The sequence below is a fragment of the Pteronotus mesoamericanus genome, unplaced genomic scaffold, assembly GCF_021234165.1.
Source record: "Pteronotus mesoamericanus isolate MK-2021 breed Mesoamerican mustached bat unplaced genomic scaffold, CSHL_Meso_final contig_73, whole genome shotgun sequence".
Lineage (NCBI taxonomy): Eukaryota > Metazoa > Chordata > Mammalia > Chiroptera > Mormoopidae > Pteronotus > Pteronotus mesoamericanus.
The window spans coordinates 15,316,428-15,341,932 of record NW_026555245.1 but is presented as its reverse complement, the minus strand read 5'-3'; the positions used below and the strand labels follow the sequence as shown (position 1 = coordinate 15,341,932).

General features: G+C 44.1%; 1 protein-coding gene across 1 annotated transcript; it reads right to left on the bottom strand.

Moving 5' to 3' along the window:
- KLF9 (KLF transcription factor 9) lies at window positions 1–25,505 on the bottom strand. The gene is made up of 2 exons (XM_054583033.1): window positions 24,838–25,505; window positions 1–3,881 (listed from the first exon to the last, which is right to left on the bottom strand). Exons 1-2 carry the CDS (start codon window positions 25,340–25,342, stop codon window positions 3,652–3,654), a joined length of 735 nt encoding a protein of 244 aa, XP_054439008.1. The 5' UTR covers window positions 25,343–25,505; the 3' UTR covers window positions 1–3,651.

The window sequence follows — 25,505 nt, the reverse complement described above, 5'->3', positions numbered from 1 at the left end:
GAGTATATATTTATATAAATTACACACATACCACACACTTTGGTGTTCATCTTCACTCAGTTTAATGGTTCCACTGCCCTGCCTTTGACACCTCCACCTGGGTGTTCCTAACAATATCATGTCTCAGAAGCACAAGCTAGTCTCTAGCATTTTCTGATCAGTTCCCACCACACGCTGGCTTACTATGAGCTTTACAAACCTCTTTTAGTGATTTACCTGAAAATATAAATATTCCCCTCCTGGATTATACAGTGGTTTCAAGCAGCCTCCATTCTACCTACTGCTTCAGAGATCTGTGAATAGTAAATACACACAGATCTATACAAATATTGCACATGTTGAAAAGCATAGAGTAATAAAATCACCTTTGCATCCTCATAAAATCCTGTGAGCAGAGGTTAAAGTGGCCCCTACGGCAAAATAGGCCCTCATTAAAACACGTAATGGCAGGAACAACGAAATCTTTATCATTTTTATTATTTTTATTTGGACAACATATATACATATGTACAAAATACCTACTGTCAGAATCCTCTATTATAATTTCATTTGATTTACAAAAACAGGACAGCAAAATAACTTAGGTCACTAATACTGTACAAAAATAAAACTGATTAAACAGTTGTAAAGATCAGTATCTTACAGTGTTACAGATCATTCACCTGTTGTGAAGGAACATATCAATCTATCCAGAGTGATGAGTACTGTGCTAAATCAGCAAACTTACAACTAATCAGTTTCTGTAATTATAACTACCAAATATGAGTCTCAAAAGAAGCATGATGTAAAGACAGACCTTAAAGCCAGGGCATCATTCCACAGTGGTGAAGGGCTTTCTTCTTCCCTAACCAAGGAGAGGAGTTATCTTAACTCTAAAACTATTAAATTTTCCAGAATATGACAACTACTTACAGTATTAGATAAAACAACTTTTCTTTCTTTTTTAAACACCTGCAACAGTCTTTCAAAAAAATTCAGTTTGGTTAAAAAAGTAAACAAAAATTACTATCCTGCATTTGGATTTTTATAAGTTAAATCCATGGTCTTTTTAATATAAAAAGTAATTGTTTCATAGTTTTAGTGTTCAATGAACTCTAGTAGTCCTAGTTGAACCATATCTTAATGTAGTAATCTAATTAGAATGCTGGTTCCTGTTTTGTGACATTGGAAAACAGGATTTATCACAAAGAATAAAAAGCCTTGAGTTTATACGTTACATTACTATAACATATAATAGAATATCAAATGTGTGTTCGTCAACAACTTGAAAAGGCAAGGAGCAACTTCTGGGGGGAAGTAAATTGTGCATTTTTTTAAAAAACAAGTTGCTGCATTCACATCCATCTACGTGCTGGACAAAAGCCACATACAGATTTACTCCTGAAACTACAAAGATTGTCTTTCACTGACTTTGCCTGGTTTTCCTTCGTTGCTTTCTGTGAGGGAAAGATGAGTTTGTACAAGTTAGTGGGTTGCTAGGCAACCCCAAACTCCTCGCTCACTAAAAGGCCGCGTGCAGAGGATCACAAGCAGAACCATTCCATGAGTTCAGCAAGAAATAGGCAGCCTAACCTATTTCGTATGGAAGAACAGATGTCCTTAGAACTTATTTTGGACACAGAAATTAAAATTTGGTTTAAAACAAGCGTTTCAAAAATCTGAAACAGAGGTAGAAAGTGTTCTTTATTTTTCCTGACATGTTTTCCCACGAGAAAACACTTTCCGTTTTATTCCATGGACTGCTCCCAGTCCCTAAATGTTAAAAGCAGTTCTCTTTATAGAACTACTAATACAACTACGTTGGTTAAACAAAACAAAAAGAAAAAAACAAAAAACACCGTGCTAGTGATGGCTATTGTACTGGAAGTAGGAGTCAGCTGTGACCCGTGCCTGCTGCAGGAGCCCACACTGGTTCTGAACTGGAAACGAGCCCGTATCAGCTGAAATAACGACTTCACTGCGAGGGAGGTGCCCTAGGTTTACACAACACATCTTACAGCACGTGTGCAAACCAGAGTGCACCAGAGCTCCCTGTTTAATTATCAGATAAAATGGTCAGAAAGCGTTATTTCTGAAGAGAAAAAAAATGTAAACATTTCCCCACAATCACTGCTGACTCCCCCGTCTGAGGTTTCTTCTTCACTATGAAAACTCAGCTTACTTTTTCTGACCACATGAAGGCCAAGATGAAGTTTTCAGGCAAATGGCATGTTATGGGTGTAGTGGTTTAGGCCATTGTAGACACCTGGATACAAGATACATAGTGGTGAGGCTTCTGATGTAAAAGCTACAGTGACGTGTTTTCGTTCGTATGCATGCCATGTGCCTTTGTTTTCCAAAAGGGATGACTTTGCAGTCTCCCCTGAAGTCAACGTGGTATTTCCCTTGGCACTCACTGCTTTTAGGGGTATATTTTTCTTTTCACAGTTCAGCTCCCTTTTCATTTTACATAAATCTTGCACCTGTTAGTGGGAGTTTTGTAGGAACGTGGGAAGGAGACCAACAAACCTTTTCCCCCGCCCAAAATAGGTGTTTCCAGAGCTGTCTACCATTACGCACCCATTCAAATAAAACCCAACAGAGTCAAAGCCCTCTCTCCCTTCGTGGCATTATGGTACAATAAGGTGATATTAACTAAAAGAATAGGAAAATTTGGAAAGTTAATAGAGTCAAAATTCTGTTTGTTCTTTTTAAATTAAAACAAAAAACAAAAAAAACTACCCTCCTTCTCCTTCAGCATCTGTTGCATATATTCTGCCCTCACATCTATTGATTTCTTAGGGAAACGTGTATACTGTAAAATAAGCAGATTATAATGTGGTTCCAAAAAGAATGTCTGTTTCTATCCTTAAAGCATGAACTTAACTTATTCATCCTCTGCATTACAAATTAAAGTGCAGCTTATGTTCAAAAAGTACAATTCATACAAAGCAAGGTTTAAAAGTTCTGTACTTAGTGTAACCTTTCCAAGGTTTGTCATGATTAGTATAAATTCAGACTGCTTACCCATTGACTATAAGTAACTTTTTTTGTTTTCAAGTCTTTAGATGACAGGTCATGCTGGAGGAGATGTGCTCTTGCTTGCATAAAGACAGCTGTGCTATGGCGTTATTTTTTTTTTTAATCTCAAAAGTTAACGTGATTCAAGAGAGTGGTTTTGCTAAAGAAACCGAAGCACACTCGTCATTACATTAAAAGGTACGAAAACAGTTCTGAGAGACAGCAAGCAGAAAGGGCCCGGAATCACCGTGTGATGCCAGTCAACTCACCCAGTCAGACTATGTACACCAGTGTTTAATCTGGAAAATTCTACCCCAGTCTTGGCCTTACCCCTCTCCCTCTACCCAGCTCCCCTGCCCCCCACCCCCCAAACATAAAGGGGAAAAATAAAAAGCATTTGCCTTCTCTCCAAAATTCAGAGATGGTTCAGAGTTGCCTCTGCAAGGGGACCAAGTGTGGACTTTGATCTTGGGCTACAATGTGCTTTTTTTAAAAACAATGCAGGGAGAGGAAAATTCAAATATTGACCAAAGAATAGGGCTTCCTGTGCTGGCAGGCCTCTTCTGGGGCTTCATTTGCATGTCTGTCTTTTTGCTGGGAGTAGTTTCGTCTTTCCGGGTCCGTCCCTCCCTGGCTTCTGTGGGTAGCACCTCACAAAGGATTGGCCAGCGCCTTTTTGGATCGCTTGATCATACTAGGGTGGAACTCGGTGTGACGCCGGGCGTGCTTTGTGAGGTGGTCGCTCCTCATGAAGCGCTTCTCACAGAGCGGACAGCGGAACTGCTTTTCCCCAGTGTGGGTCCGGTAGTGGCGGGTCAGCTCATCTGAGCGGGAGAACTTTTTAAGGCAGTCTGGCCACGTGCAGGGAAAGGGCCGTTCACCTAAGAGAAGGGAATCAAGACAGGATACAGTTTAAAGAACACGCAACAAAACTTCTGAAGGCTGGTCATGGTCAACAAGCCGTATGACTCAAAGGGTAAATCCTTTGTATGTGAGTGTTAGGGGCTGAATTATGGCCACACACCCCCGCCCCCCACCCCGCCATTTGTATGTTGAAGTCCTAACCTCCAGTTCCTGAGAATGTGGCTGCATGTGGAGATAAGGTCTTCAAAGAGATGGTTGAGGCTAAATGAGGTCATGAGGCCGGGCCCTAATCCATGACCCGTGTCCTTATAAAAGGAGATCAGGAATAGACACAGAGAGGAAAGGTCATGTAAAGAGGCTGGGAGAAGGCAGCCATCTCTAAGCCAAGGAGAGAAGCCTCAGAAGGAACCGTCTCTGTCAAACGTCTTAATCTTGAATGTCTAGCTTCCAAAACTGTGAGGAATAAATTTCTGTTGTTTCAGCCACCCCAGTCTGTGGTCCTTTGTTATGGCAGCCCTAGCAAACTAATACCATGAAGAAATTGCTGAGAATCATCTTCTCTAAGTGAATGAGCTTGCTATTTCATACCCAATGGATCCCCAAGAGCCTGGGAAATTATTTGTTCTGGTTTTATTCTACACAGTTGCTGGTTTTGTGAATTCTCCCAGAGAAGTCAAAAAACTCAGGCCTTTGCTGAATTTCCTGGCGTCGTAGAGGTGGTAGAGAACTGAGGAATGTGGTCCAACTAACCTCCCACCTGGAACAGGCATGAACCCTCAAGCGCCAAGTGCTGCGGCCACCCAGCTGCTGTCTGAGCAAGTCTGGTGACTGGGAGCCCCGTGCCTGATGAGAAAGCCTGTGCGTTCCTCAGCACCTCTGTCACATACACTCATTGATGCAACATCTGCCTTCCTGTGAAGGCCATGTTCTAAGTCATATTGTCTTCACACTAAAGATAAGTTTGTTCCCTCTGCCACACACTAATCCTTTAAATATCTGAAGACAGCTGACATATGTTCCTCTCATCTTTCCTTGTCTAGGCTAAACAATCGGAGTTTTTTCCATTTTTCTCATAAAAGAAGAACCAACTTTATTCTAAAATAATAACCTAAGTGCAGATAAAGAGTCAAAAGCATTACCTCATTGAAATCTCACAAGACACCCCAGGGAGGGGGCCCTTTGTACTGATGAGAAAACAGGCATAATACTCAACAGTGGTTCCACATCCCTCCCTATTCCAGCTGCTTTCCTCAAGTTCACATTACTGTCTGTGCCCCATTTAAAATGTTGCTCAATCCTGCCTTCCAGACGTGATCAGGCCAGCATCAGGGGCCTCCGACCCCCAGAATGGCTGAGGAGGGAACGTGTCCACATTTGGGGGCCACATACAAGCAGAGAGGCAGAATGAGCTGTTGAAGGTGAGGGTCTCGCCTGCACCTCTGCAAAGTGCCCGCCGCCCCGCAGCTCCGAGGGCCAGCCTGCTCTTCACACTGATCCAAGCACAGCCCCACGTGGCTGCTTCACAGACACAGGGCACACGACCTCCTGGCTTCCACAGACCTTTCCAGACACAACTTTGGTAGCTGGGAGGCCTGAATATTTTCTCACTCCTGGCCCCACCTTCCTGGAACCCAGGGAGAGACTCCAAAGGCTAAGAGCTGTCCAGCGTGGTGCGACTGAATCATCCAAAAGTTACTCTTTCTTTTTCCCAGCTCCTCCTCACCTGTGCCAGAGATGTGGAAATAATGATAACAACAAAACAAAGCCTCTATCACCTGCATAACAACCTAGAATGACTAAGGTTTAATCTGCTGTTCTCTAAGCAGAGCAATGTTCTCTAAGCACAACCTCTTCAACATACTTGTTCTCATGGGAAACCCAAGGTGGGCAAAATGAATCTGCATACAGTAGTCCTCCCTTATCCACAGGGATATGTGCCTGAAACCACAAACAGTACCAAATTCTATACGTACTATGTTTTTTTTCCCGTACATACTCTTTATGGCTTCTCTCCAGCGTATCTGAATTGCCAACATCACTGTTTTTGCACTTTGGGGGCCAGGATTAGGTAAAATAAGGGTTACGCGCAGCCCTCCCTGATCCTGTGACAGTCTTTGCGAACTGCCATGGCCACAAGTGACTGGCAGGCGTGGAGCGCGTACAGCGTGGATGCACTGGACAAAGGGATGATTCAGGCCGCAGGCGGAATGATGCAAACAGCAGAATGTTCAACACGCTACCCAGAACGGCACAGGATTTACAACTTACGAATTCTTTATTTCCGGAATTTTCCATTTACTATTGCCAGACTGCCTGTTGGCTGCGGGTAACTAAAACGGCAGAAAGCAAAACTGCAAAGGGGAAATGACTGTAGCTGAACTTGCTGTATGAGGGTTTAGGTATAAATTCTCACTGAGCTCTGTGCTGAAAAGCCACGGCAGCAAGAAGCAAGAGCAAGCCGGTAAATGTTGAGCCCGACCTGAGGTGGAGGAGTGCTATTGTTAATAATTCATGAGGATGCTCGCTGTCTCTGGTAGGGACAAAAAGAAAAAAAAAACAAAGAGCTTCAAACTGAACTCTCTGAAAAATGACGACGTGGAGTTGAAAACTGTACTTCGCCACTTTAGTTGAATTAAATAGCATTTTAACCCAGTTCAGCAGAACTCTAAGCAAAAGCTGAAATGCAGGTTGTCGCAGCCCAACAAGGCTGAGCTTCCCAGGGCAAAGACAATGTCACATCTGACTTTGGTGCTACTTGTGCTGCCAAGCATTTAGTAAATGCTTTCACTTTCCCTCCCTCTCTCCCTCTGTATGTGTGTTTGTTGAATCTGCTCATCCTCCAGGTTGCTCACATGACCAAAGCCTGCTCAGAAGTTCCCGGATCATTGGGCAAGACTTCTGGGCTATTCCAGAATTGGACTGCAGCAAAATCCTCTCTAACTCCGATGATGCATCTACAGGAGAAATGTTTCTTTTAAACATGTTCTGTTAAAAAATCTGTATCTATATCTATCTATCTATCTACCTATCTATAATAAAGGGTCAGAATTCATAGTGATAAGTTGTAAAACCAAAACAAAAGAAACGAAAACCCCCCTCTCTGCCCTGTCCTTATTGGAGCCCCTCTCCACTGCTTCGTGATTTTGTGATGAGGAAAGTGACAGAAAGGAAAAGCCACGTTTTCTCGGTGCTTGTTAGGACAAAAACTCATCAGACATGGTTTTCTTGGAGCAGTGGTAATGCGGTTTAGCTTACTCACTGGCACATGTTTCTTTCAAGTGAGTCATGAGAGGTTAATTTATTTGAATGAATCTATCTCCACTGTGGGGAAAAAAGGAGATCAGAAGACCACTCTGCTGTGTGCTAGGATTATCAAGGAAGTAAGCCAGTCCCTCTGTTGAGTGGAAGATGGTTTTATGGAAGTGATAGTGGCTGGAAAACTGTTATGAAGTTTGAATCAGCTGTATGCACTGGAGAACCATTAAGTATGGATGCCCGTAATTTACATCTATTTCCAGTGTAATCAGGGTTCATTCCCACTGAATTCACTTTCAATGGAGCTAGCTTATGGCTACAGTCTCTTCACTGCCCCACAAGAGTTACCCTCATGTGTTTGTTCTCACTGCGTCTCACCCAGATGCTGTCACTGACGTGGCATTCTTATCCCTGAGTGTTCCAGAGAAGACAGGACCACCCACAGAGCCCAGCGCAAACCAGAGTCTGTAGTGGCCTTTGTTCAACTCATATAACTTGTATAATTCAAGTTTACAGTTTCCAAGTATTTTTTAAAAATGCTTGGAAGTGAGCTGCTCTTGTAAAAGCTCCAGGATCATTTTGAGTCTTCTTAGATCCTTTGGAAAAGCATTAGAAACTTTGGAACAATGCACTTAATCAACGGCTGGCAAACTACAGCCAACAGCCAAATGTGATCTGCTGTCTCTTTTTGTCAAGTCCACGAGCTAAGAATGGTATAAATACCATTCTTAGATTTGCTTTTTACCAAATGGTTGGGAAAAAAATCAAGAGAAGAATAATATTGTGGGACAGGAGAAAGCTCTATGAGGTTCAACTGTTCACGTCCACACACAAAGTTGTACTGGGACACAGCCTTGGCTCATTTGCTCACATGTTGTCTACAGCTGTGCTTCCACTACAACAGCGGGGTTGAGTAGTTGCGACAGAGATCGTGTGGCCTACATGGTCTAGAATATTTACTGTCTGGTCCTTTATTGGACATTGTCCAACCCCTGATCGCAATCTGAAGATCTGAACTTCTACCTGGTGTAAATGTAAGTGTCTTCAGAGGCCAGACATGTAACAGAAACAGGTGAAATGCCAGGTGTATAAGATCATGGGTTGCGGTGGGACCCATGGCCAACTGGGGAGTGCTTTTCCCTTTGAAAGGCATTCAGATTCAGCACTTTATAAAACACTGTGTTAGCCAAAAGCAGCATGTCTGTGCAAAGGACCCTGGACTACTCTTGGGACTTACAATTTGCCCCTTCACATCATCCCCCTCTTTGACCCAGTGGAGAGCTTGTGCACAACCTACTATGCACGCTGGTCAAGGATAGACATAGGATAAGGTATGACCTAGACAATGATACATGTTTTACACCTAAGAAAGTATGGAATGGGGAAATTATATGTAGAGGAGGAAGAGAATTTCTGGCTGAACGGGACCAGAGAGGATGTGCAGAGGAGGAAGGAGGCTGCAGAGAGGCCAAGATGTGCCCTGCATCCTGCAGCCAGTGGGAGGTCAAGTCGGGGCCTTTCCGTCAGCTCAGTGCTAAGGCCCCCAAAAGAATCCTTCTTTGTACCGAACAAAGCATGTGGCAAATCAGCTATCAGCTAAAGAATATTTAAACTTGTCTTTAGTATTAATGAGAGAGTTGCCATCCTCCTGGGGGGAGAAAAAGGAACAGACATGTACTAGTGCTTTATTTCTGGCCTTCACAGGAAAACACACCCAGAGGCGGTGACACAATAAACTCTGCTTTACTGGAGCAGAGCTGTTAACAGCCCAAGTTTCTCTGCGTTTTCATTATTTATATCACACTCCCCTCCCCTTTCAGCAACAAGCTAAGCACCTCTCGCTGACAGACTCAGCTTGGAGTATAAAATAAACTCGATCAAAACTGCTCCTGAACACTGCACCAAACGTGTAAATGACTCTCTTTGCAGAGACAGGTCAGGCCTCCAGAAGTCTCCTGGGCCTCCGGTGAGTTCAAGAGAAGTGGAGTGGGGCCTCTGGCTATGCACTTGCCTGTCTAGCACAAAAGATGGCTCATTGCTTTGAGAAGGAGCCTGTACTCCACCTGGCGATTAGGATCACTACGCCAAGTGAAGCTTGTTCTTCTTAGAAAAGTCCTGAAATGAACAGTGGTGAGTTCTCTCTCTATTTTGGGAAAAAGAGGACAAGGGCGGAGATTGTTAAATGGATACTCCCAACCCTGGGATTGGTTTAGCCAGGCTGCCACGGCGGCCCTGGCCGGGGGCCTGGGAGGACTATGCTTTCAGTGCTGCCTCTTTCCCACCTGGTTCTTCTCGCCCTTCCTTTCACAATTCCATGGTAGGCGCCTAAAATAGGCTAAACTTAATCAAAGGTTAAAAATACAAACTGCAGCCCCGGCCAGGTAGCTCAGTTGGTTAGAGAGTCACCTGATGCGCCTAGGTTGCGGGTCTGATCCCCAGTCAGGGAACACACAAGAATCAACTAATGAAGCATGAATAAGTGGAACAACAAATCAGTGTTTCTCTCTCTCTAAAAATCAATACATAAAAAATTTATAAGTACAAACTCTGAGGCTTCCATTGCTTCTGGCAAAAGTAACACAATCTAGTAAAACAAATGTAAGGGAACTAGACCGCCTCTTCAGAACAGAACTCCAAAAACACCAATTAAGCATGATAGCTTCTCACAGATGTACAAAATCAAGGCTGCCTCTTGAGGAAAAGTAGTGATTTTTGATTGCAAAAAAAGAAAAGCAAGTAGGATTCCAAAGATAAAAGGATAATTTGGTATTAGAAAATCATACTGATATTATTCCCCCTTTTAACAGGCCAATACACGCCCCCTAAGCAACACACACATCCTGCCTCGACAAATCAAAATAGCATTTGATAAAATTTAATATCCATGCCTAATAAAAGCTTTTACGAAAGTAGAAAAGCAAGCTCCTAGAGAGGATAAAAAGTACAGATCTGAACCCCTTCTCCAGCAAGGCCAATAGTAAAATGAAGGCAGCATTCCCACCGAAGTCAAGCTCAAGGCTCGACGGGCCCGCCCCCATGATCACTGCCATTGAAGGTTGTTCAGGAAATGTGAGCGCGGCCAGAGGGAATAAGCAGCGAACTGTGGAAGGAGGAAGTGAACTGGGAATTATTTACAGTTGGTACGACTGTCTACTGGGAAAGTCTAAGATAAATAACTGAAAAACTAATATAAGTTAAAAATGCATTCATAGGTAAAAGTATACAAAAGAGCAATGGTTTTCTTACATTCTAACCACAGCCAGTCAAGATTAACCTAACAATAAAAGTTCAAGACCTGTGTGAAGAAAATTATAAAGCTCTAATATAAAAGATGAATAAGTAGAACATTTCCCATGCTCTTGGATGGTAAGACTCAATGGTTAAGAGTGTGGCAATTCTATACAAATTCATCTATGAAATTAACATACCCGCAGAAATTCTTTTTTCTTGAACTTGACAAAATTATTCTTAAGTTCATTTGCAAGAATAAGTATGCTCAACTTGCCAAAGAACTTTAGCATTAGCACAATAATAAGTGAACACTTGCAACACCAGTTATTAAAATGCATGATTAAAGCTGCAATAATTAAGATAGTGCGACGCCGGCGCGGGAAAAGACAAATCAGTGGAGCAAACTCGGGTCTGAAAATAAACCCAAGACTCTACAGGGGTGGGACATGGCAAATCAGTGAATAAAAGGATGTTTAATTTGATAAATGGCATAGACATCTGGTAAATTAAATCTACCTTTCACTTAAATAAACTCCCAATGGTCCATATATGGAAATGTAAAAAATAAAACTATAAACATAAAAGAAAATATAGCTGAGTATTTTTAGAATCCTGAAATGGGAAGATACTGTCTAAACATGAAACCAAGGGCAGAATCCTATTTGAAGAATATATATTATAGAATATATATTATATATTCTACATATTGTATAATATATATATTTTGAAATATATAAAAATGTATTTCAAAGACATTTAAGAACCAGAAGAGTGAACTAATTAAGGAAATTATAATGTATAACAAAAGGTTAAAATCTGTAATAGGAAAAGGACACTTGCAAATCAAAATGAATAGCCCAATTTAATAAAATTGCACAAGGATGTAAGTAAGTTATACAATGATACTAATGGCTAATAAATAAATATATAAAAATATATTCAATCTCACAAGTAACCAAAACATACTAATTAAGACACCAATGAAATATTTATCAGGCTGGTGAAAATGTACCGTTGGTGGAGGCATGAGGAAATAGGTTCTCTATTGCACAGACTGGACTTACAATTAATCCAGAGCCATCTGGCAATATATTCATCTAGGAATTATTTTTGATAATAATTAGACAGAAACACAAAAATATATAGGGATACCAGCATTGTTTATAAAGAATAAAACTTGATAACAATTTAAATGTGTAACAACGAAGAGCTGGTTTATTAGATATAAGTATAACCACACAGTGGAATAATATGTACTTTTTTAAAAGGTACTAGATTGTTACAAAATGAAATCAAGAGATGTTAGCAGTACACCGCTAAGTGAAAAGAGCAGTGTATGATCTGCTGTGTATTTGTGTAAACATGTATGGAGAGAAAAAAATCTTGGAAGAAAATATACAAAATGTTGAACAGCAGTTATCTACAGGTGAGGGGTTAAACAGTAACTTCTACTTCTTTCTATAACTTTCCCCTATATTTTCTAATTTTTTAAAACAGTAAGTAAAGTAAAACAGTAAGTAAGTACGTAAAACATTTCTTTTATAATGAGAAAAAGTCGGAAAACGATAGCATGTCTGAGTTTGAATTTTTTCCATGAATGGATTATATAATCATGGGGAATGGAGGGGGGAGGATTTACTTTCTATTGAGAAATTAGTGGAACACTCCAGTGTCCAAGACCAAAGAAAGGAGAGAAATAATTCTGTTTCTTTCTCAGATAAATTGTTAGAAAGTGAGAAACTTTCAGAACAAACTACATCTGTTTTCTCACTCCTCCTCCACCTTCCCCTCCTTTTTCTATATGTGAAAGAAAAATGGCCCCTAAAAGAACAGACAGGACTCTCCCCTCAGATGCAGTCACACAGAGAGTAATGGCAGGGCTGCCCCACCATAGGAGTGTCCTCATTAGGAATTGCTGAGAATGTTCCTAACGAGGACTGAGAGTGCAGACGTGGGAAGCCAAGAGACCAGTGCAGCGTTCCTCACGGACGAGGCTGGCGGGGCACGTATCCACATATACCTGCCCTGACCCAAGGCCTTCGGTACCCCTTGTCCATTATCATCTCTCCTCAGTACCTAGGGCAAAGTGACAGTGACTTGCAGGTACAAAGTGTTTCTTTGCTTTATTTTTTAATCCCACTACCCTCAAGTGCAGACACACCTATGCAATTGATAGAGGAGGTATGTAGGTCATCGCTGAGTACGGACAACTCTACATTTCCCTACATAAATCAATCTAATTCACATTGGACTCAAAAACCAAGAAATCAAAATCGTCCTATCTGCCGAAAATATTGCTACCTACAAGTATAGATGTTCTGGAAAAATAAAAACACTTGACAGGCTTTGGAAGAGTAGTTCTGCCTGAATTCTATCCCATCCCATTGCCATTTGCTTGTGGCCCCTCCCTGAATCCCTCCTGTGATTCGCCTTTCTTTTATATTTTATGTGTTGATACAACAGACTCACTACAGAGTCTGGATGGATGATTGTACTTCCGGCCCCTGTGTTTATCTGTGAAAGGCAGCCAGCCCCCATCCTTTAGGTTCTGAACTGGGAAGTGGGTGTGTGTCTGTAACCTCTATCACCCAGCACTTCCTCACTGGAGCATGAGGAAGCAAGCCTGTCCGAATACTGCTAGCATGTCCCCCACCTCAACTGATCTGTGAGGCAGCTTTCGTGCTGGGACCTCAGAAAAAGATGGATGACAATAGACTCTCGGCTCTTTCAGTTCTCAACCCAACTAGAGATGTGTCTCGATGTCTCAGGTATACGGCCCCCACCTCAGCAACTCTGAGTCAGCGGAGGTGAAGGGACCTCCCCACAAACACACCACCAGGTCCAGGCCTAGCGTAGCTGCTTCTCTCACCCACATTCCTCCTACCATCCCAAACTACGATGCTTCTTCCTAGTTATTTGTGGGAAAGAGAAATAAGAAATAAACCTACTAGGCATGAAACAATAAGGGGGGGTATAGATGTTTGGTGGCAAAACTGTCCTGAGAACATAGATTCTTTGAATCTTTGCATTCTGGGTGATTTTCATCACCATGAAACTCAAACCTGTCCTTTTTCAGATAAAACCAACTCAGAGGGCAGGTGACATGCCCAAGGACACCCTTAGATTGGAACCGGTTTTCAAATTCTTCCTTCCTTTTGAGCTCAAAACAATAATAGTTGTGAAAGAAGAGCAAAGGCTCTACCTAGATGTAGAGAGAACCTTCTACTACATGTTTTTCTAATTCTCTTACTTCCCAGATGCTTTGCTTTGTGGAGGGCAGAGACAGTTTATAACAAATAAGTTGCTGCTGAGCCTTACATTTCACAATAGAGCTTTAAAGATGGAAAGCGGTCTCTAAAGTCTTTAAACATAAACTCTCTTGATTTGCCAGAGTTTCCTACCAAGACCTGAGCTGTCGAGGAGAGACATTAGAGGGGCTGTGTGCAGAGAACAGATACAGGGGTCTCTTCAGAAGTGCCTGGCATTTTCTACTTTCAGAGACAGGCTTGGGCAGTTCCAGGAGTAGCCACTGTCACCTGGCCCAGAGCCAGCACGAGCCCCTCTAGGGAAGTCCCCACAATGACTCAGGTTAGAGGAGTTGGGTAGCCCTGCTGGGAGAAGGGCCGGGGTGCATGCCTCACAGCTCTGCACCCTTCCAAATGCAGAAGAGGGAAAGGGACTGTGTGCTCCTGAGCCCCAGACCAAGCGCCTGGGAAAAGGCCACAAGGAGGACTGAGTCACAGGGCGCAAGGATCTAACACCTGGAGCCACTGTGCAGTGGGGCGCCTTCCGCAGAGGCCACACATCAGGACCGGGACCCGGGCCGGTGCATGACGGCCCAGGGGAGCCCATCCCGTCGAAGGATGGCATGCAGCACGGACAACCCTCCCACGATGCCAAATCAGGCATGAGCCTCTTGCTTAACAAGTAATAGATCACTCCCAGAAGAAACAAAGGTAAAGGGAGAGGGAGAAAACTCTGATTCTGTGAGCTTTTACCCAAAGGAGGACACAATTTAATAAAGAATTGACTGAGAGACCCTGAACTGCCAAGGTAAAGTTCTTGCATTAACAGCAGAAATGGGTCGGAGTAAAGGGGCTTAAGAACTGTCTAGTTAAGGACAGTTACTCTGCACACCCAGGTTGGTGACAGGGAGGTTCTACCCAAGATGTACAGTTACTTTACAAGGGCTGCTGAGGCTTCTGGCATCATTAGTGAAAACAAGGATAGCCTCCCCATTCGTGCTCTTAGTTAACCTGTGGCATCTACAACTTCCAGTCTGGGGACAACTGCTATCCAGAAGGCTGAAGGCTTTTGTTCAAAAAAGGCAATGGGCAAAAGGGGAAAACACTGGAGAGGAGACTGGTGTCTGGTTAGTAAATGCCTCCTCTTCCTGCCAGCCAGGCTGTGGCACTCAGTCACGTGTTTCTAGCTTTTTCTCTTTGGGTTCAACCTGTGTACCTGCTGGCACCAGAGTAAGGCTGTGATGACCATAGGTCCTCCTCACACATGCCACAGGGGCCACAAAGGATGGCAGGTCTGAGCATCCAACCTGCACCAAACAGCTCCGGCCTGATGTCCCCAGGCCCCAGCCCTCCTTGGGCAGGCATTCCTGGGCAAGTGTTTTGAAACTTCTGGAGGAGCAGGATATTGAGAAGAAATGACTCAGCTTGGAGGGGCACAGCCCGTGTTCCTTTCATGCCAGGAACCCCCGCCCCCGTGGACTAGTGCTCACCAGACAAGCATGCGCGGTTGGCCAGGGGCACAATCTGCAACACAAGAGAGGGAAAGACAGCTGTCTGGTTGTCATGCTGCTTATTCTCGTTAAAACGGCAATGGTGCAAAACTATGGTAGAATAAGGGCAGCACGGGGAGGTACTTTTTGATGTGTTTTTTAAAATTATTTTGAAGATCTAATTTTTGCCTCTTATGATTTATTACAGGGTTTTTTCTTGGGCATTACCCACGCTAAATAGACTTCTGAATCCCAATGGGCTTCGGCAAATGAAGAGCTCTCTTTGTAAAGATGAGGCCTTTATCTATTAGCACACAGGGTGACAACTGTCCTGGGCATTAAAATGGACAGATGACTGGAATGAAGACCAAGTGAATGGTGCTACTGACCACCTGGCTGCTCTGACACTTGTTCCCTGTGATGCTTTGGGTACTGGCTTCTAGCACACGCACTGAGGCAGGTCTATGGGCGTGGGCCTAAGCGTAAGAAATACATGTTGAAATCACCTGTGCTTACAAAGACCATTTAGCACGGGACTGGTGACCTGTCTTTAGGTTGAACTCCAGAGAATTCAGAGCCCTTCTCTTCAACAGGAAGAAAAATATGGAGAAAAAATGTCATACTAATCTCTCTTTTTGTCAAAATCTGCTCTTTGGAACATCCTGTTTATCATTCTAAATGGGTGGATGGCGTGAATGGCTGTTGGTTTTGTCTGGCATCCATTGCCTCTTTTGGGTAATAAATAACACACCCCGAATTTCCTTTTAGAAACCACCCCTTCCTCACTCTGAGTCTACATATAAATTCCAGAGGTGAGCCCACCACCCCAGAGGGTCCATGTAACCCATCCATGCCACGGTGATTGAGGGCAGGAATGGGCACAACATCCTAACCCACGGAAGGAACTTGAGGCCCGGACATTTGCCGGGATCATTGGGAAAGGGGAACTGTCTTTCCCAGGGCTGGATGAATTGACAGGATGGGGACCTGGCACTGCTGTGAGCCACCTAACCCCCCGGTTCAGAGACAGCCCACCCCTGAATGAGGCCAAAGCAAAAAACAGTAGAGCAGAGCCAGAGAGAGAGGTAGACCCTGAGTACCTGTATCTAGAGATACCTGTAACTAGGGCCACACCAGATGTGTTGGTAACTTGGGCCAAGAAAGTCCTATTTTTCATTAAGGCAGTCCAAGATTGGATTCTGCTGCTTGCCACCAGGAGTCCTAACTAATACAGCTATGTCCCCAGAACCACAGTCTTTTTCAATGGCAAGGAAGCAGGTTCTGGATATCTATTGGAAAAGTTGACCAGAGTCCAAGATTTCTACAGAAATGCCTAAACGAGCTTCATAAAAACCAACCACGAGGGAGAGTTAGAACACCGGAGGAGAGAGCTAAAGACTTGTAGCTTTAGGGCCAAACCCAACCCAAGAGAGCCATACAAAACATGGGGTCTCCTCCCACTGGCAGAAGCCCACGAGGTCCAGGTCAACAACCACACATGTGCAACTCCAAGCACCTAGAAACTTATTAGGAAAACTCCAGAGTAACCCTGGACTACATTAACTATCTCCAAGTCCAATTGCTCCTATAAAATGAGAATAAGAGAACCTTCCAAACTCATAGGACTTCTCTAAGTTTAAATGTGACAATGTATGTCAACCATTTGGCTTGGAACTTGACATGTAATAAATGGTGGATACTACTATTAGTACTATTATTAACATGATTATTACTACTATTAATTTACATTATTATTATTGTTTTTACTACTATTTACAACATTCACAGTGCTTGCTATCAACATTTAATGCAGCTCTTTGCATGTAGCAGCTCGTTCAAAAAATAATATTATTTAAATGAATGAGCTGCTGCTAGATTAATTTGGAGTTGTAAACAAAAATTCTAGGAAGAAGGGCTTTCTGGGAAACACATGTTATTATATTTTTAATTGTAACAGTGAATGGGGATAATGTTCTAAATGCTTTAAATAACTCATCTGAATTAAGCCTCATAACAAATCCATGAGTATGAAATTACTGAACCCCATTTTTACAGATAGGAAGACTGAGGCGCTGAAAGTTCTTTTAATTAGAGAGTGGTAGAGGTAGAATTCAAACGCAAGGTCTGAGGGGCCGGAACGCCCTACTCTAACCGCTCTCCCTACTGCAGGTAAAGGCCTGTCTGGAGGGCCCTGGCATTCAGGTCCTTCCAGGGGGCTGGTCTCTTCCTCACAGGCTTTACCCTTCTCTGACTGCCTCTCGCATCAGAGCCTGGCTCCTTGAAGGCAGAGATGGCAAATCCTTTTTTTCCCTCTCTTGAACGAAGATGATCTGTAAGATTTCTTCCAGATCTGAAATGTCCATAATGCTCAGGAGGCAGGACTTCGGTACTTCTGTCTGCCCCACTGGTTCCTGCTTCGGTTCAAGTCCAGTCCTCCAGGAGGCACTCGCTTCCAGAACAGCAGAGCCTTGCCTTTGAAAAACGTTCGAAGTTTGTTTAATATAAATACTACTGCCCGCATTTCAAATCCTTGTCATTTATCTTGTATGGCTGAAGCTCTTTATTTTAATCTACTTAAATAATGTCCTCACTTTTTAAAAAGGCTCAGTCAGGGATGAATTCCATTCTCCTATTCAAATTTGAGATCGTTCTCAACTTCATTAAAAAAAAAAAAAAAAAAAAAGTTAAAGGCTCAGAGGCCCTGGGTTTAGACAGTGAGCTAACTTGTTCCTGCAGCTCTAGGCCCTTTAGAGTTCAGATCCAGGTGATCAATTTTCATCTCAGGATTCCAAAAGCTAACGTACGTCATGATAAACTGAGATTAAAAGGGTAGCCTGCGGGTACATCATCATAAACATGGGCTTTAAGCACAAATGGAAATAAATGCCTTGGAATATCCAGGGCATTAAAAAAAAATGGATGCATCTCACTCCTTTAGTGGGGAAGGCATTCTCTATGAACAACAATGTTAGTCCTATTGTTTGTGGAGGGGACTGCTTGAGGCCTGGCTGAGACAAATGTTTACTCCTGGCCTTAATGCACCAAAAAGGTATTAAAGTTTCAGGATGGCTCCAGGAAGGGAGGAGTAGGAACTCTCACAGGCACTGGGCCTTGGGCTGTTTCACAGAGTAGGTAATACATAATAAAAGGGCAGCAGTCCAGGGCTGACTCCACTTCTGCCCTTTTACTTGGTTAATTTGGTTAATTCAAAGCAGATCTTTAAATCAAGGTTAAATTAAAAAAAAAAACAAAAAACCAACAACTTAACCACAAACTGAAATTCTCAGGAGACCATGGGAGGAACGCATTCAAATCAAAAAGCTGCAAAGAATTCACAACCAAGGACCATCTCGCCACCTGGGCCAAGCTCGGGCCTTCAGCACTTCGTCTTCTTAACAGCCCTTCAGAGTGCCTGGTGCCTTTGTGTGCTGCTGAGGAAACGTGAGGCTCAGGGAGAGTCCATGCGATGCTCAAAGTCACATGCTTGTCAAGGCAGGCAGCCAGGTTTTGAACTCTGGCCGTGCACTTCCAAACCATCCAAGGCTCTCAAAATGCTTAAATGGAACAATCCTCATCTATATGAGATTGCGGAGCATATGCTTTTTGAGAGACATAATGACGGATGTGATGACCTCTCAAGGTCACTTGAACCTCCAAATTCTATTCTTTTGATACTAACAACTGCTGCCACCAAGTGCTCTGAGTTAGGCCCAGGCCTGTGACTAACTTCCCAACAAAACGTGGGGTGGAGCGAGAGGCAGGATTGCTCAAAGGCCACTGCAGAGAATCCCATTTCTTTGCCTTTTTAACTGTCTGTGGGGTTTTTTCCTTCTCCTTCCTCTTGCCCCTCCTTTTTGCATGTGTTGCATAGAAACAGAAAGTGCCTTTGTACCAATTACTAGGCACTAATTTACACTCTTCAGTGGGAGCTGGGACTGCTGGAGAAACATTAGGAAAAGGTGGGAGGGTCGGATGCGGGGGAGGAATTGAGCAGGAGAGGCCTGGAATGCAGCAAGCTTTTTTGCCAAGCCTGAGTACAGACAAGGGGAGCGAGGAAATCTCAGAAAATTTGGAAGTCAAGACTGAGGAAAGTGACGATGCTGAAGTTTTTTTTTTAAAAAATCAAGAATGTCAATGATCATCAGGCATTGAGAAATCGAATCGGTCGGTTAGAAAGCCTACTCTAACCAGGGCATGCCAAGTTGTTTCAGGGGCTACTGAAAGTAAGTCCTGGGAAATCATCCACCCACTCTCCTTCTCCATGAACCTACTAAGGAAGACCACTGTCAGCCACTTTCCCCATAAGTCATATGATGTTTCTCCCTGGGAAGTTCAATCTGGGAATTTCCCACAGATGTTGCGGAATGACAAGTTAGCGGGATAAGTGTCAACAATTGAGACAGGAACAGGAATGTAAATCTGACCCTTGTGTTCAGAGTCCAAGAATTCATTTCCCTCAGGTTACAGCTTTGCTTCTGAAAGTAATGGGGTGTTACCATCAAAACATCAAAAAATATTTACTCTGGTACCTCCCTCCCCAACCGGGGCCCCATGTGCACCCCTCCCCTATCTCTTCTCACCACTCACATAAGATTTGAGAGGAAAATCAAGGGAAACAATGTTTTTACTCTGTAATTCTATTCCACTTGTATTTTCTGCTGTGAAACAGCAATCCTGCCAGCAGCTGAAGCTTTTCTAAGACAACCCCACTTCGTCTTCGCTAGGGCAGCTAGATGGAAGATGATGGACACACAGAACGTGAGGAAGAACAGCAACTGGTCCTTCCCACCTCTGGAACTAGGAATAAAGAGCTGTTTGGATCCCCAGCAGTCCCCTCACCCCAGGCTGCGATTCCAACAGGCCAGCTGGGCCATCTTTCCTTGGAATCAAGGGAATTTTAACCTCTTGTCGGATACCCAAAATTAATCCCCATAGGACATCCTTAGAAACCTTTCATCCTGCACAGCTAGGGGCTCTGTGCAGCCCTTTGCTGTCTTCTCAAATGTAGATTATTTTTTTCCTCACAGGATCCCTGACACTGTCTACACAGTCTTCCTGGGGGAGGGGGAGCGATACTGCCCCTAAGGGGGCAAAAGTTAGATATTTGGCAGGGAAAAATCTTGGCTATGACAACGGTTTGTGGCCTTCGATATTGATGGCTTTACAATATATTGTAGGACTAAAATGGCATGGGGTGGGGTGGGCGATTATGGAAAAAATGTCTAAAGTCTCTTAAAGGGTGATAAAATGAAAGGGAAAAAAAAAGGTAGAAAAGCTGTGTAAGCAAGCCTCACCAAGGCTTAGCTGTAAATCTATCTTGGATGAAGTATGTCAGGTTATGAAATACCATTTCATGTAACTTCAGGAAGTCCTCTGTAAAGAGGAATGGGAAGAGAGAATGTCTCTACTCATGAAGAGAAGAGAAGGTGGTAAAGGCTGGGCGGGGCTAGTTGACGGGCTGCCCATAGCCCGTCTCTGAGCTAAGGCTCCTAGCCTAGGGCTGTGGCTGCAGTAAGACCTTACCCCGTCCCTGAGCCCCAGCCTCCCGGGGTTGTGGAACTGGGTCCTTCTCACACCTTTAATGGCACTAGATTCTCCTCAATCAATTCATTGACCCTAAAGGTTTTTTCCAGTAATTAAGGGAAAAGAGTATAAAAAGCATAGCGCAAGCCTGACATCTATATAAACAAAACTTTAAAACTTTAGTCTCAGGGAAGAAACGTCCCACCTGAGTTAGAACTGGACATGCCTAGAGAGGCCAGAAAATCTACTTCCCATATTGGAAGTTAACTTCCAGGGCGGGGGCTATCCAGGTGCCTTCAGCCAGATGGTCTTTGCAGCGACATATTTAAACAGGATAAGGAGAAACAGAAGTAGCTACTGTTGGGGTATATGCAGCTCTTGTCTCTCCTTGTTTTACATAAACTTCTTTTTGCCCTATTTAAAAAAAAAAATAGTATAAATTCCTTTTTCCCTACAGAACTGGAGTGTGATGGTTGGGATTTAGGCTTTCTAATATTCAGAATCCTGAATCCAGTGTTATGAAGCTCAACGCACTGTCACCATTTGAGGATAGGTAACTTCAGTCCTTCCAAAGAGAGTAAAATTGCACCTAGCATGGAAATAAGGCCTAAGGTTTCTATCACTCGGGTGTCAACCTAGTGTGACTCCCCATCAGGCAGTTCTGATGCCTTTTGATCTGGAATTTGGATGTAGTTGTTTCCTTCCTCCAAAGATGCTCCCCACCCCAACATACCTATCTATACTCTCTACAGGGTGACCACAATATCAGGAAATTTGGAATAAACTTTTTTAAGTGCTCATGGAGGGGCTGAGGGGGCTCAGGTACAGGAAGGGGTCTAAGGAGCGAGTGGGTTTGCGTGGGTGTTTATGGAGGCCAGCTGGGGCATGTGCTGGGAGGTGGAGGAGGGTGTGGGTGGGACTGTAAGGGACACTGGAGTGTGGGCACGCACGTGCCTGCAGAGGTAGGGGTGATGATGTGGGTGTGGGTCTACGGTGTTGTGCCAGGATAAACTTAAAGTCCGTTGCATTTTTAGATAATATGCCCTAGATAATATGCCCTTAAGCTTTCAGGCAAAGTACTTCAATGTATCTAACTGTTAACATGAAACATAAATCTACTCTAAAGTGTCCAAAATATCTGAAAACAGAAGACAGTGCATTTGTTGTACTTTTTTCAGATGAACCATGGATCCACTGCTTAAACTTTAGAGGTGTATCAACCTGAGAAGATATCTGATCTAGAGGCTGAAGAAAAACAGATTGAGCATACTATTAGAAAATGTAAACTAACGTACCACTTAAAAATAACTTTATCCTATGCTTCTTAATTTTGAAGACCCTCTATCACACAAACTAGAAGATCTAGCATTTCTTGAGGGTCTACTGTGTACAGAATCCTATTAAGTGTTTCATAATTATCATCTTATCTTTGCACAAGAACCTTCGCGTTCAGTGATACTATCCTATTTTGTGGATTAAAAAAGTGAGACTCAAATAAAGCAGAGGTTGCAAACTTAAATGCCCACGGAGATGATGTAAATGATTAAAATAAAGGGCATTTCCCCATATAAAGAAAGACCAGTTCAAGCCAGTTGTTGCTAAGCCGGAATTCAGGCCCAGTATTGCTAGATCCTTCGATTTTTCCAGAGAAGCCAGAAGTCTGGATTTGTGCCAAAATCCTCTGATTTTTTAGATATTGGTAACTAATTAAATTTTTTAAACCATGTGTTGGCCAAGCCAAACAGATGTGCAAAGCAAATTCAGCAGCAGGCCCTGTGACCTCTGAATCCAAGTAACTTGCTTAAGGTCTCACAACTGGGAAACAGCAGGACAAATCAGACCCCAGCTCAACCCACCTCAAAAGCATCTTTCTCTTAGGATATTATAGAAATAGCTGTACTGAATTACATGAAATTTTGTTTAAATGATTCAACTTCTAAAGCCACTGGCTCTAGAGAAGTGGCAGCTGTAGGAGGCTCTAGAGGAGGTGAGCAAGCAGCCCGGAGGATTCTTGCTGGGCCACATCGAGCAGGGGGTGTGGCTAGAATTTTAGCTCTTAAAATCTTCACAAAATGCAGACATTCCAACTGCATCTCCTGTCCACCTTCTGGATTTAACACAAACAAAAGGAAAATCAGGAAGCTTCTCACCCCACCCCAAAGACAGTCTAACTGGAAGCTGTAACCGAAACTTCCGAATGCACAAAACCCCCCTGGTCTCTCATTCAGAGTAGCCATTACACACCTTTTTTAGCAGGAGTACCCATCTCCTGATATTTACAGAGGCTGAGGTTTGGTTCAACCGTGTCCTAGCAGTACAGAGCACCAAAACGTAAATCAGACCCCTGCAATCACCGTATCACTAGTTTCCAAAGACTGGCTATGGTATTTAAAACAGAATTAATATTTCACTTCATTTTCCATTCTTGACTGTGCAAAAGGCTCTTCTGAAACAGCTGAGCTGACTTGCCTTATGGAGAATTAAAGAGCACCACGCATGCACGCACACGTAAGCAGCCATTTCTATAAGTGCCTGAGAAAATCACTCAGCTGAGTGGTTCAGAATGTTGGGAATCAGTTTTCTGTGTCGGGTAGATTCGGGTGGCTCACACTGGAACACTGCAGGCCTCCCTAGCTGCACAACCGGGCAGCTCCCTGAAGGAGAAAGTGCCTTTGCTCAAGGTGGCAGTGGGTGTCCAAGTGAACAACGGAACTCCCAGAACATGGCTGACACAGCCAGACCCGCCTAACAGCTGTTGGTAACACCCTCGGTTTAATACACCCCCATTTCACCCCTGGCAAGCAACACTAAGGTCACATCCCCCAATTCAGGCACATGTCTTTCAACAACCTTACAGATACAAACTTTAAAATATGCTATTTTATGGCAACTTGGATGACAACCCCAAACAGAACCTGATTTTGCATTAACCACAGAGGAAATTGTTTTATTCGTGTGCCAGCAACACCTCTACAAGAAGCACTTTCCAAAGGAAATAAAATATGAGATGCAGTTACGTGGCCTTTCTTTTCAAAAGCAAAACGAAACAAAATGAACCAATCATCATTTTAAAACCACAGGCCCGGGGCCTCATCTTAAAAGTGCCAAAAACTACACAAAATGACAATACTTTCCCAAGTAGCTCCAACAACAACCTTTTAAACATGGTGTCACAGGAGAGAGGAGAAAGGAGCTGCGTGAGAAGAGCCAGCCTTGTGCCTCCTTGTCAGAACGGCAGGCCTATGGAAACCTTACTAAAGATGGTGAGGCAGCAAGACCAAGGACCAAGACTTTCCAACTTTTTCTACGTTAAACAGAATCAACGGAATTGGCTAACCATGGTCCAAGTAAGTCTCTTTGCAAAGCCCATTTTATTTTGCAACTGCCTCTCTAGCCACATTCATCTGGCCACCCTGCCTTTCGCTCTTCCTGGGAGAGACCATTTCTTGCGGCCCCCAGAACGCTTCAACAGTCATCACCCTGCCTTGACCTCCAGCAGGAACCACACCTCCTCCTCCCTAACTGCCCTATTCAGGGTGTAGGGCGAACCTAAATCACGTGGAAAAAAAAAATTACCTCTGAAATCTCTCTCATTAAAGAGGTTAACTAGTCGTGAGTTTACCCACCAACCATCACTTGATCAAACTCCTCTGCTGCCCGACGCAGTGTTATTTTAAACCTCTCTGGGGACTCTTGGCCAAATTTAAAACCACCTTGGCAAGCCCTGAAAAGTAGCAAGCATACAGCTAAATGAGTCCTTAGTCATCCTTAAAAGGTTCCATGTAAAGTGTGCCGCATCTACCCAGGTCCTGGCCACGTTTCTGCAATCTCACATGAGAATTAAATAAAAGGTACGCCATTTGACTCCCCCACCCCAACCCCCGCCAGCCTCTGCCCAGGTAGGGTAGCCCCAACGTCGCCTGGTGCGGTAGTCCTGGGGGCGGGGCGGGACAGCGCCACTCCCCGCGAAGCAAAGCACGGGGGCTAGCATTCAGCACTCACTCTGTCCGCCAGTTTAATGCTTTCCGTAGCTTCCAGAGGCTGGGGACAATTAAGGAGAGTGAGCTTTCAGTCTCTACACGGTTCAAATATTTAAATAGTTAAACAGCATCTTATCCAAAATGTTTGCACCCTTTAGGCCGAGTGTGGTGTCCTTAACGCCCAGGAACGCTGCCAGGCCAAAGGTTAACTAACCCCAGAGGTCGGTGGGAGAGGGAGACGACGCTAACCTGTATGCACTCTGTAATGGGCTTTGAGATGGGAGGATTTTCCATAGACTTTCCCACAGCCACTGTAGGGGCACTTGTGCCTCTTTTCGGAGGCGTGTTTCCCCTTCGCAGCCACTCCAGGGTGGAGGAGGGAGAGCGGGCTGGGCGCGCTGCCAGGATCCTGTCTCTCCTCCGGGCTGTGGGAAGGACTCGACCCAGATTCGGTGGTCACGTCGCTGTCGGATCCCATATCCTCATCCGGACTCTCCAGACTGTCGCTGCACACCGAGGGGGTCTGGATGGGTCGGTACTTGTTCAGGTCCAACAAGCTCTTGGCGATGGTGACCAGTGTGCAGTAATCCTTCCAGGTGTCCCCCGGGTCACCGTGTTCCTTGGTCACCTCGCGCTCAGGTAGTCGCAGCCGCTCGGCGTCCGGAGCGCCCCCATGCTCCGGAACCGCGGCGCGGTTCGAAATGGAAACCAGACACTGGGCAGCCACGAAGTCCATGTAGGCGGCCGCGGACATGGTGCGGGCGACAGCAGCCCCGGCAGCGCGGTCAAACTTGGCGGTGGCTGCAGAGGTTCGGCTTACCCTGTCCTGGCCTCGGACGACGAACGCCGCGCGGCGGCCAAGGGGGCGGGGGCGCGGGGCGCTTCCGACTCGCAGGAGCGCCAAGGCGACCTCAGCC

Bases quoted from the DNA above. Each gene is read 5' to 3' on its own strand.
- KLF9 (XM_054583033.1), bottom strand. From the start codon at position 25,342: ATGTCCGCGGCCGCCTACATGGACTTCGTGGCTGCCCAGTGTCTGGTT. The intron at 3,882-24,837 runs GTTAGCGTCGTC...CCCTTCTCTTAG, and splicing joins CCATTACAGAGTGCATACAG to GTGAACGGCCCTTTCCCTGC.